Source organism: Coloeus monedula (assembly GCF_965178545.1).
Source record: "Coloeus monedula genome assembly, chromosome: 1".
NCBI classification, from domain to species: domain Eukaryota; kingdom Metazoa; phylum Chordata; class Aves; order Passeriformes; family Corvidae; genus Coloeus; species Coloeus monedula.
Window position 1 is genome coordinate 71,701,774 of NC_138781.1, and position 12,682 is coordinate 71,714,455.

A 12,682-nucleotide genomic window follows, 5' to 3' on the forward strand; every position below is an offset into this window, starting at 1 on the left:
GTACATGTTTTTCCAACAACATTTCAGGCCTCTACATCCCAAAGGTAATCACTATAGGCCACCCATACAGGCCAAGGTCTAGTATACTAGCACTTGCAAAACATTAGAAAGAAAGCAAGAAAGGCTCCCCTTAGGAAGTCTGAACACTTGAAGAAAATTAAAATGCATTATCTCAGTGCCCCTCCCCCATTTTTATATACAAACGTGTAATTCACAAACATTCATTCCATCCTTCTTATAACTTTAATTTTACTGTATGCGAGCTGACCATGGAGTAATGTTCAGCTCCAATTATACTGCACCCTGTTAAAGTTGGCTCAAGACAGAGAACAAACACATTGTGCCGTGAGGAAAATCCCTGCATATGTGCTGACAGTTTAGATTATGTTTAATCCCCAGGCTATTTCTGCAAAATTATCAACCCACTACTGGTTTTTTGTCCCCCTCCTCTTTACATGAGTGCTGCAGTTCTACATGATGCACTTGATTATTTCAAAACCTGCTTTCCAGACTGCCTTCTCTTCACATCAGCAAATTAACAGAAGATAGAGTAATTACTGGTTCACCTTGAAGCAAAGATCAGAAACACAGTATAGCTCAGCCAGAGCTGATTAGTATTGAATCTGGGGTTTATTATTAACTAAAACCTAAACTTTCTCCAGTGGTTAGACAGGCTACATGCTGCATACCGTAACACAGCTCAAGCAAATCAGTTGACTGACCCAATCAAGAGCAAAAAACATTAGCATCCCTACTGTAAGAGTACCCCCATTCACCAATTTAAAACACAGCACTCAGCTACCCCACCAGAGCCAAGCTGGTGAAAACACAGTTCTTGACCTGAAAGATAAAATTAGCAGCTCATTTATCAGCTACTCTCCCTTTAGTAAGTCAATCTGGCACAACTGCTCTGCATTCAAATGATGGCAAATGCTTTTGGAGTTGTTGCATTACGTATGTTTTTCTCCAGCCCAAAAACACCTCTGTCACACTTTTTATTTTCTTCAAGAGCAAAGCAAATGAGAAGTTAAAATATATTGCAGGTTGATGTGAGAACATGCTTATTAGACTATGGGTAGATGGCAGCCAAGATAAAGTCAGCATTATAAAAAGAACCATAGACTTTGGGACAAAGGTTCAGGGCAAAATGTTTCGCTGCCAACTCACGGGAAACAGCAGTCAGACCCAGAAAATCAGCTGTTATTATCCTTGAAATTATAATAAGGGGTGTATTCTGACCAGAATCTGAGATCCCTGCACTGCTACACACTAAAACAATTCAGTGCTTTCATTCTCCTATGCTGAAAGTGGAAATTCGCTGTATTAGAGCCTGCTAACAAGATTGATACCCACTTAATAGTTCATATCTCACTTCTGTTTTCTCAGTAATGTAGCCATTTGCCCCTCTGGCCTTAACAATCTTTCAGCCTAAAGACAAATAGGCTATTTACTACGTTTTCAATATATTTGTTTATTTTTATGCCGTAAGAATCCCTCTTAATCCTGTCACATTTACTCTCAAGCTTCCTTTGATTCGATGCCCACAGAAATACCAGGTGGAATAAAGGTCACCAACACTAATAAACTTCCCTGAAGCCAGACCACATGGTGTACCGGTGGACAGCTGTGTAATAGCACTGCCCTGACACTGGTCTGGACTCCAGTGCCTCACTTCACATGATGAAATCAAGGAATCAGGGCAGCCCCTAAGTGAGAACACTGTAACTAAACCTTAGAGCCAGGTGCTAGACAATAGCATCCCAGAAACACAGCTCTGTATACTGCCCATTCCTCATTTAAGGATGTTCATTTACAGCTAATGGCTTTTAACTCCTTTCATGCTACAAAATCCAAGACAAGTCTGTCAACTGGGCAGCTACTCGGCAAGCTATTAATAAACTACTATAGGAACATCACATGAGTCATGCCTCTCAGCCTTTCTGGTCCCTGTTGCATCTTGATTCGTTTACAAAGTCTCCACGCTTCACCTCAAGTTCCAAAGTCAAATGACCACAGGGATTTGGGGGTTTTCTTGATATTCTGCAGCACCTTCTTTGGTGGAGTTTGACCCAGCAGGAGGAAAACACAGATATAAATAACCACAGCTTAACTGATACAACTCTCTCCTTTCACTTGTTTAGATCAATATTGCTATCAGCTGGTGCCATCAACTGGTAAATGGAAAAAACCTGATAAAAGCTGCATATATTTACTCTGCAAAATTCATACAAGGCATTCTGCAATAGCTCTTCAGGCTTTTATTAACAAGAAAGTTAAGGGCACCTTATGCTACATATATTAACTGAGCATCCTGATGAATGTTTTGTTCCAGAACCACCTTTAACCATAAATCGCTTGCATCTTCAGCAGGGCAGCTGCACACCTCATGAGATTATGTGAATGCAAGAGCCTAGAGAAAGGATGCAGCAGGACAAAATGGCAATTCTTAGGTGACTTTGTTGCTGCTAGGGGCATCTGCTAGACCAGTTAACCACTGCATAATACTGGAGGAGCTAATGCTCAAACATTTTACGTGTGAATCCAAGCAAACTCTGATTCCCAGTTTTCTAAGCTATGGTCTGGAGGGATACCAGAAAACATACACAGAGGAACAATGGCAGAGGCAAGAAAAGAACACTGAGGGGGAAAAAAGGCAAAACAATCAAAGAAACATAAATTACATCTTACCACTTTCCATGCAGCTCCTTGTCCCCCCTTTGCCCTCCCTGCATTTGGGTTTATGTACCTGGTTCCTCCTGCCAATCCGATTTGGTGCAGGAGACTTTGAGGGGGATTTGACATTTTGAGAATTCCCGCCATTTTCAGCAATCTTCCCCACATTCATCACTGCTGACATCATGGCGTCAATGGAGGACAAGTCTGCTCCGTCCAAACTGTTTGGTGAACTTGGTGACACCTTATAGCTGTTTAAGCTTTCCAGCTGCTTCTCTGGAATTAAAAACAAAAACACACATAGGAGCTCCTAGGCCATCTTAAAAAAAACCAAAATACCCACAGTATTTTCAGCTGCCTGTAACTCACATCACACTGGTGGATCATCATGGAGCACAGGCAACAGGCCATAATAACTGGAGTTCTTACATTAGGACAAGCTACTCATATTGGAATGCATAGGACAAAGTGTACTTTTTTCCTCATAGGACATTCACATTTTCTTCATTTTCAACCTTAATTCAATCTGGAGCTTATAGAGTGATTTACTTTACACTCTCTTGCTCTAAAATGGTACTATTTGTGGTACCTTGTGATCACCATGAACTAGTAGAGCAGTACTGATGAAGGCACACTCTGGCAAGCACAATCATTCAAGCAGGCACGTGTTTTAAACAGGACTGCACAATTAAGGCATTAATAACACAGTGTAAGGTACTGGGTTCTGTTTTAAGCATGGTTTAAGCCAGCTCTGTATATGGAATAAGCTAAAGTAGCAAAAATCCATCCAAAACAAAACCCTGTATCACCCCTATTGCCTCTTCACTGACACAGATGGCACATATGTGATTTTGGTCTACCAAGCCATACTAGTCCACGAAGCATATGTGTTACATACATGATTAATGTCACAGCTAAAGCTGTCGAGATTCAAACTTCTCCATCACGTGCTGTAAGTAACAGGGATGCTCCTATCTCAGATACCAAACAGAAAATACACCTGAAATCTCATCTCTGGTTTCTCAACATACAGACAAGTCAAACATACAGGTAACTCCTTCCATTTTCCTCTTTACGAGTTTGAAAAGGAAGATGCTTTTAAACTAAACACTCCTTTCCCCCACAAGAAGTCTCCCTAACAAACAGGAACACCCTGCAAGTCTACTGCTCTGTCACCTCTGGTGGAAAGCACAGAATCTTAACATGTGTTGTGAGAAAGTCATTGTAACAGAGAGTATGTGAGGGTGAACAAGGAGGAACACGTTTATCTGTGAACATTTGATCTCTGCATAATACTGTCTTTGGAACATAAGTTTGAGGATTATAAACAGGTGGTTTTTTGAGGCTAAGTTATGTGGTGCCAAGTTACTGTGAGCCAAGAAAATCTTAGTTTGGAAGCCTGCAGTGGTAGTTCAGAATTTATGTGCCCATGCTTCTGCTCAGCCTATTTTATACTTTTCAGACAGATAGAAGGTAGGGATGGGAAAAGAAATGTACACACCAGTGCTTCTGCTCAATGTATTTTATACTCTTCACACAGTAAGGTGTATGGATGGGTGAGAAATGTTTCTACATTCCTAATCAATGCCCTAATTTACAGAGTCACAGACTAGTTGAACCAGTTACCTTCATCTTTCTCCCCTGATTGACTGTGGCTCTCTTCTTGGTTGCTGGTCTCCTCACTTAGTGTAGTATGTATAGTTGCGTCTGGCTCTTCAGCCTCTTCTTCAGCAGCACCCTCTAGCACTATGTGAGGGAGAAGGAAAAAACAGAAAAGGGAGTAAGCTTTTCTGGAAGCCATTTTAGGAAAGTAAGACTACAGCCCTTTATTTTGAGGGCTCCCCTGACTACTACCAGATAGGTCTGATAACAGAAGCACACAAACGGTGCCAGTGCAGCCAAGCATCCACTCTCATGAGTGCCCAGGCACTGGGCTGGGAGATGCTGCTGCTTCTGCCAGTGGCAAAACCTGGGCAAACAAAGAAACCCTTACCAGCTTAGTCCACAGTATTAAGCCAGCAAAAAATGGAGGAACAGAGCACAAGCTAGCATATCACTGATAGTAGTCATATTTGATTAAGAAGTGGGAAGAATATTCTGCACCTAGAGAATTTAGGTGATTCAATTTCATACATGCACTGCTCCCCTCTTCTCTTCTTAGAAGATTAACATTTACTCCAATACATGATTTCATGGTGGCCACCTTCTTCCTTCTAGCAGTGCTGAAATTACTACAGAGGCTTCTGGGACCATTTGGCACATTCCTCACATCCACTGCCCAAGGTTCCCACATGAGTTGAAGACATAAGTAACCATTGTATATACCAACAGAACTCCTCCACACCCTTTTCTGAAACCACAAACTTATCATGCTATCATTGGGGTTTAAGGAAGGGTGCCTGTTCTCTCTGGAGAATGACAGGGCAGTTAAACATCATTTTTAGAAGCGACGGGGAATGATCAACACATGAGAAAACAAGAGTTCTCTGCCCACAGCACTCACGGCTATAGCCTCTGGAAAAGGTTATTTGTAATATGGAAAACTACTGATATGTTTTTAACAGAGAAATATGCCTTTATAACCTTAAAAGCAAAATGTTTATTTCATTATGAAAACAAACACACTATGGACATTTCATCATCTCAGATTTACAAATCACATCCAGTAAGCTCAATACAGGTTTTCCTTTTATCAAGAGAACAGAGACAACTGCCTTCAAACCACAGTTGAGGGTTTCTTCCTTTCAAAAAAAAGACATTCCCAAGGACAACATACAAATCAGTCATGCAACACATCTTCAAATGCTGTTTGAACAGCATTTGAAAACAATACATATCCACTTTATCCCAACTACCAACAATTCAGAGCACCCAAGAAAAGGCAGGCAAAAAGAAAGGGCCCACCTCATGTCAAGCAGTTCCTCATTTCACACTATGCCAGACAAAGCAGTGGATTCAACCTTCCTACATTTAGCTGCCGACCTTCTAAGGAGCAGCACACAGATGATCTGACACAGTGAGCCACTGCAGTCTAGACACAAAACCTGGGACCTGACTAAGCTCAGGGAGTGGAAAGCTCAGGAAAAGATCAACCTCCTAACAAACACTGCTTTCTCTCTGCACCTTCAAAACCAGACAAACAGACTAACCTGAACAACTCAAAGTAACTTTTCCCTAATTACTTTTATAGTTTTCTGTTAAGAAAATACTAGTGATCCCTGTGACACAGGGATTTCTTGCTCCAAGGTGAGGCCAAGCACCCATCCTTCAGTGTTTTCTCCACTAATTATGGGATCCATTAATTTGTTTGTCTTTATTTTGTTTTTAACTGTTGTAATTTTACTGTTATTTTTTGTTTGTTTTTTAAAAAGGTCCATCTTATTCAAGAGCAACATAATTATTTCTTTCCCCCCTGCCACCATCTTATTTTAATCACTTCTGTGGTAGCTGACTTACTTTTGAATAGAATAAACAACAGAATTATTTTCAAGACTGGCCTAAATCTAAAACCGCTTGCTCTATCTGCTTAGCACTACCAAAAACAAGGACCAGTTTAAACTATTTGGAGGTATTTCTGTTAAAAAAATAAGTGCTTTAGTCCTTAAAAAAACCCTGAACAAACAAAATACACAATTCCTTCCAAAATACACATATTCATTCCTCTTTCAGTCAATACCTAGAACATTAATGTCACCACTGATACATCCTGGAAAAAAATCTATTGTGTAACTGTGAAGACTCCTGTGTTTGCCAAGGTAACTTTAAGACAGCACAGTAGCTTCCCAGAGAACTACAGTCAGAATTCCTAGTGTTACTGAAAACGGGAAATGCTCAGAAAGTGCCTGCAGAACAGGCGGGCATACATGCACATTAAAAAACCCTACCTACTGTTTCAGAAAAACCTGCCAACTAGCTCTCTTTTTTTTTTTCAGGAGGAAAACAATGTATTATACTATTACAGCCTTCCATAATTTCTATGAGCCAAAGGTTATTTTTCCTTTCTGAATCTAAATATCCTCCTCCAAAGGCAAATGAATATATGCAGTCAGGGATCTTGCTCTTAAAACCATTTTCTGCACATTAAAAATTTCCAATTTTAAAAGCAGTCTAGAGATCGCAACTGAACTGTTGCTGCATGGTTTTATTTACCTATGTATCTTCCACTTTCTTGCATGGAACAAAAATGCACCACTGAAAAAAGACAACTGCATGAGCAGCACACACCAATTTCAGAAGCATAACTTTCTATTTGCAATAGGATATAGAAACAATAAGAATGCTGGGCCAAATCACTCCTTCCTGTGGGAAAACCCGTGGCAGAGTGCCTTTAGGCAGGAACATACTGAGAGATTTCTCTTGCAGCCTTGCGCTGCTGGTTGGTTTTTTTTTTTTTGCTTTGGGTTGGTTGTTTGTTTTTTGGTTTTGTTTCCCTTTAAAAATTGCCTCACTGAGGATGGGAAAGTGTTGGGATTTTTTTCCACAGCACCTATGAAACTCAGGGAATCAGACACGCAGCCATCACCACAGGTGCCCTATGCCATACCGCCTTCAGGACTGTAAACCTTCCCAGCTCACACGAAATGCCCCTGCTTGGAGGTTGTGCTGATAGAGCCTCCTTCCTCCCTCTCCCCAAAAGAAAACAAAGACCTCCAGGAAAAAGGATAAACAGGAAATAAACTGAGAAACAGTGCAGCCTCAGGTTGCATTCAGCATCGGACCAAAGCCTCTAGGAAACAGGGAAGTGGTCACAAGCATTCAACTCATCTTCTACTTTGAAGAAACCCCCCAGTGTCACATTCATCCTGTGTGAAAAGGAGGAAAAGCAGAGAGCAAGCGACTAAGCAAGAGTGCTGACAAATGGTAGGGGAGACAGGACCAAACCAGACAAATGCAGCCCTCTCTGCACGGCCACACCAAGAGACCTGTCTCTTCTGCAGGAACATGTTCCTTCCACTTGATGAGATTGCTGAAACCACAAAACTGGGGCAACTTCCATCCCACAGAGCGCCCTGAGGGGCCTTTAGCTCCTGCTTCTGACAGAGGTCCACCCCTGATGCCCCACATAACCAGCTAATGGGAGGGTCACTGCAAAAGCAGAGCTTACCAAAAAAAAAAAAAAAAAAAAAAGGAAAAAAAACCTTGTTGCTTCCCATTCAGTCTGTACAGGAAGACACTTGCTAGACCTATTTCCTCCTTTGGGATAAAGTGTGACTCCTGTGTATGTTAAAGCTGAGCCCATCAACAGTTACTCCCCCCGCTTTGCTTATGTGTATTTATTTGGGTTTTGTTTGTTTGTTTGTTTTTTTGAAGACCACTCTAAAACAGCTACAGCTGTTTCTCCTTCTGTGACGAGCATCATGGATGAAGCAAAAAGGAGAACACAGACCACAGGAGAAGGAAGAAGAAAGGAGAAAAAATGATGAGTCTTCAGAGTCACAGTCACTTGACTTGCGACTGAGAGGCAGCTACACAAGCACAGAGCAGCACGTCCCGGCCCCTGGGAGCTGGTACAAGTTTCTGTTCCAGACTGCTCCACTGTCTTTGCACATGAGCTCTCCCTTTGGAATAGATAGGAAGAAACGCACAATACAGGCAAGAAGGGGGAAAACCTGGTACACAGCACAAAGCTGCTCATTGTTCTGCCTTCCAAAAAAAATCCACATTAATGTTAAAAGTAGAAGCCATGCACTAATTGGCCTAGGGAAAGATTAACACTCTTGGCCAAATACTTTTATTGGTTTCATTAAACATACTGTAGTATTTAGTACAGAACACAGTGGGGGAGAAGAAATAGGGGAAAAAAATGACAGGTTTAGGAATGTGTACCACTGCGATTTCCCCCCATTTCAAACCACTTTTTCCCATGAGGTCCAAACAGGAATCCTGAGCGTTCTTCATCATTTCCATCTTAGCAACACTATTAACTTAGTCAAGGCTTTCCCACTGTTTTTTTCCTAAGTGGCACGAAAAAACCCCAAGATCATTTAAATGAAGGCCAGACCTGCTAGTATACAAATTTAGACAAGAACAGAACTTCAAAGAGAGATATTGCATTTGAATAAACAAAGTTTACTGTTTACCCTTAAGATTATAATACCTAAGAATCGCTACACTGCACTCTGAACTGCTTCTATGCACTGGTTGGTCTCTTACTAAGCTTCTACACAGAGGAGTGATCTTACTCCCAGAGCACAAGGCAAAGCTCCCAAGCGCAAATGGTCACTCCCACCCCAAAAGAGATGCGCGCTATCACCCGCACTACCTTTTGAACATAATTTTCCATCAAAGCTGGCAGGAAGGAAAGAGGGTGAAAAGGCATCATGTGGGAAGAAAAAAGGGTTAACACTATTCAAAGCACTGCCTCAAGGCAAAGGAAAACCAAACGAACAATGTTTTCCCAACCGACCTTTTTTAATACCAACCCTGCCCTTGCTACTGAACTGTTGGTGCTGACTCCGCACCCCAGCGGCAGAAAATTACACTGGGAGCGTCACCTCACCATCCCCACTGCTGGAGCACCAGTACAGAGCAGCCCATGGGGAAAGGAAGACAAGCATAGAAAGAAAGACAGTGGCATGGGAGTATCTGGGGGCCGCTCTTTCACTTAACAGTAAAAACTAAGAATGCTACCCCAAAGCTTCTGAACTTGCACCTGTAAAGCAACATTTTCTTCTACAAAAAAACCAAAACCAAACACAAAAACAACAACCAAAAGGAGTAACATCTCTTGAAGGGTACTCTCTGAGCACCAAAGATGACAGATTCTTCTTTTTCTAGAAAATCTCTGAGCTATTAGTGATACGATCATTTTACCTGTGTTAGTGCAGGTCTAATACTTTGCCTCTTGAAATAATCCTGTGAGTCTACAACATCCATATGTCTAACTTGTACACTGACAGATATACCCAGTGATGGAATAAACATGTGAACACAAGCTTATGGCCATGCCTTAAAACTGAGCTAAGGATGATCTTCTGGTGGGAGTGGGACAGGGGAAGAAGCTCTAAACAGGAACAAGATGATCCCTGTATTTCCAGACTATTTTGCATGCTGTTGCTCTAACATCTAACAGTTAGGCTAAATTTTTAATATTCAAACATATTTACTCCTCCTGTTTTATTTCCTTGAAAGCATGATGGGATACATGTGTGCATTTAGTTTTTATGTAGCTTTTGAAAACCCCTTTTTGTTGACTTATTGACCAGTAATGCTCTTCAGGACTTTGCGTCAGGTGACCAGAAGCTTCTCTCCATAAACCATACCAGAATTTGAACTTAGCTAATGCCTTTAGTGAACGACAACTCTGAATCACCGCAATACTCTGGCATTACATAGGTGCAAGAAACCGAAAACAAGGAAGTTGTACTAGTATAACAAAGAGACACCATAGGGGCAAAGCAGGGGTTTCCTGGATGAAATCCACCTTTATGGTCCAACTGGTTTACAGCAATACACACGGCTACCAGGCAGCCTTAATACAAAACAAATTCATGCCCATCTTCTTGGCCCTGAGTTCCATTTGCTAACTTGAAGAGGGAAGCCATGTTTGCACCTTTCGCAAGCACTGTGTGCTGTGAGAACAGCCCTCATGCACGAACCTGAGGTCTTGCTAGGCTAGAAAAGAGAACTCAGGCAAAAGCTGCTCCGGCATCAAGAGTGAAAGCGAAACCTGATGGCCCCCTGGCTCCCAACAGGAAAGCCCAGCCCACTTTGTAATCACCTCATAGAGTTTGAGCTGAGCCTGCACTGAGTTCCTGACCAGCACTGCCTCGTTCAAGGATGGCAGTGCCACACAGAACACACAGCATTGCAAGAACTGCAATAACCTATGGTTGCATTTAGGATCAGCAGCTGCTGATGAATTTTGAGACTTTTCTAATACCTTCGCACTCCTTCCCCCTGACCAAAGACATATCTATGAGCTGCTCCTCATCTCTGTTGTTCTTATCAGCTTGTTGGTGAGTACCTGGCCCTCTTGTAATATCAGCCTCCAACTGCAATATCCCAAGGGCCTACACAGCTTTTTCATGAGCAAGATAACTGGAAGCGCTCCTTCCTAGCTTGTATCTCCATGCCAGGGAGACTCTGCAGACCCACAAGCCAAATGTCACCAAACTGCAGTCAGCTTCAAGAGCTTGCTCAAGGAAAAAGGACACAGAGATTTGAAGGCAGCTTAACAAATCTGGGACCATGAACACTACATTTAGGCAACAAAATAAAGTCAGGGCAACAGGAGAGTAAAACAAGTGGTTCTAAGCAGACATCCCTCCCTTCCTTCCCATGTTGACAACTGCGAACACCCTCCATCCTCATCCTTGCCTGGCTGCACAGCTGTTAGGAGGCCAGTGGGAAGGGAGCCTGGCTTCCCCCGGTCACTGGGAATCACAGCAACTCATGGGGAACACGGAAAAAGACAGGCCTTGGGCTTTACCCAGCACATCCCCTCCCCTGTGCCCTCCCCACTGGCTGAGGAGGGACACAAAAGCAATACTGTCTGTCCTTATAAGCTCTGCTTTGCATGTGTTCGGGGAGTGGGGACAGCTGTGCGGACGGCTCGCAGAGTTCCAGGAAGTCGATGTGTTTCTTGGCTTTAACTCCAGTTTATTTGCCTTAGATGAAGTGGCAACCCGAGAAAGTCCCTTCATGTCTCCCCTGGGCTGGCACTGGCTGCAGCAGGGCAAAACTCCTTGGGACACGGCTTGTGGTCTCTCCCCATGCTAATCAGTCTTCCCTAGTCCAGTTGCTGCATCTCTCCCTTGGGCCAGGGCTGGCTCACATCCCACTGGGCAAGGGGACAGCCTTGGAACATGGTGTGGGAGAGGGTGGGAGTCCAGAGCAGAGCCAGAGACTGAAGGGAGTGGGCCCTGAGGGTGGGATGGAAGTATCTTGCAAAGGCAGGACAGGTCAGGCAAGTGGTATCACACTGTCTGCCAGAACTACTGCCCACAAGCCCTGAAAGAGCCCAGGACAAGGCAGGAGAGCAGAGGAGCAGGGGGAAGCTGAAGCAAGGACCACCGCACTGTGTGTGTCTCCATGCCCAACAGGCTGAGGAAGGGGAGATGCACCTGTCTGAGTCTGATCCCCCCAGCAATCCTGGGGAAGCACAGCCCTGGGAGACAAAACCTCATCTCCTGCTGCTGCTGCCATCTCAGACTAGCAAGAGGGGATGAAGGATTGCAAAATGAGGAAACAGCCAAAATGTAGCTTTGTGCATTTGTTGCTCAGGTTTTTTTTTTTTCATTTTCACTTTGCCCTGACAAACCCACCTGACTTAAAACCCTAGAGGGGACATGGGGTAAACTATAGGTTAATGTCCCATCATCTGTGTGCCTAAGCAAGTACTGTGCTGAGGGAACAAGATACTTGTCCTAGAGCCCAAGGGGTGAGCTAGATGCATTGCACTAGGGAGAGCCAGATGGAAAACATTTCTGAGTAACAGAGAAGAAAAGAGACCTCCCCTTCAAATACTCCGAGTTACAGCACCCCTCAGCTCTGACTGAGGAGAGTCTGCAGGCACGAAGGGCAGGCGAAGTGGGACGCCGGGCTCAGCTGGGTAGCTGTGACGGAGATGCTGACATCCTCGACAATATATGGCCAGTCTAAACCACGGGATATCTTGTCCTTTTAAGGTGGGCCAAGAGCAAGCATCTGTGCAGCAGCAACAGCACAGCCCCAGCCTGCCATCAATAGACCCTGGTGTCACTGAAAAAACAGGGGCTCCTGTGCCATACCAACTGGCTGTGCAGATGCCTGGGCACCCACCCCGAGAGGAGACAATCCATCTGGTTGTTCCTCTGCAGAGCATCACGGAAACAAGGAGGCACATTAGTAACAAGAGGAAGAAAGCCACGAAACCATGCGGCCAGGCTGCTCCCTGGCAATTGGTGCCTGCAGCTGTTGGGGAGGGAGGCAGGAGGGAGGGAGGGAGGGAGGGAGGGAGGGAGGGAAGGAGGGCCTGTCCCCAACCCCATCTCTGTCCCTCACCCTGATGGCCAGCAGCTCAGCCAAG

The 12,682-nt window shown here is 43.8% G+C and overlaps 1 protein-coding gene across 4 annotated transcripts in view; it reads right to left on the minus strand.

Moving 5' to 3' along the window:
• The window catches only part of RREB1 (ras responsive element binding protein 1), a 122,188-nt gene that overhangs the window by 60,900 nt on the left and 48,606 nt on the right, over positions 1-12,682 (minus strand). For all 4 annotated transcript variants that reach the window (XM_082294421.1, XM_082294422.1, XM_082294423.1 and 1 more), the window contains 2 exons: positions 4,300-4,419; positions 2,747-2,949 (listed from right to left, as the gene is read on the minus strand). In XM_082294421.1, the coding sequence (XP_082150547.1) occupies positions 2,747-2,949; positions 4,300-4,419 (323 nt within the window). The remainder of the gene's footprint in view (positions 1-2,746; positions 2,950-4,299; positions 4,420-12,682) is intronic.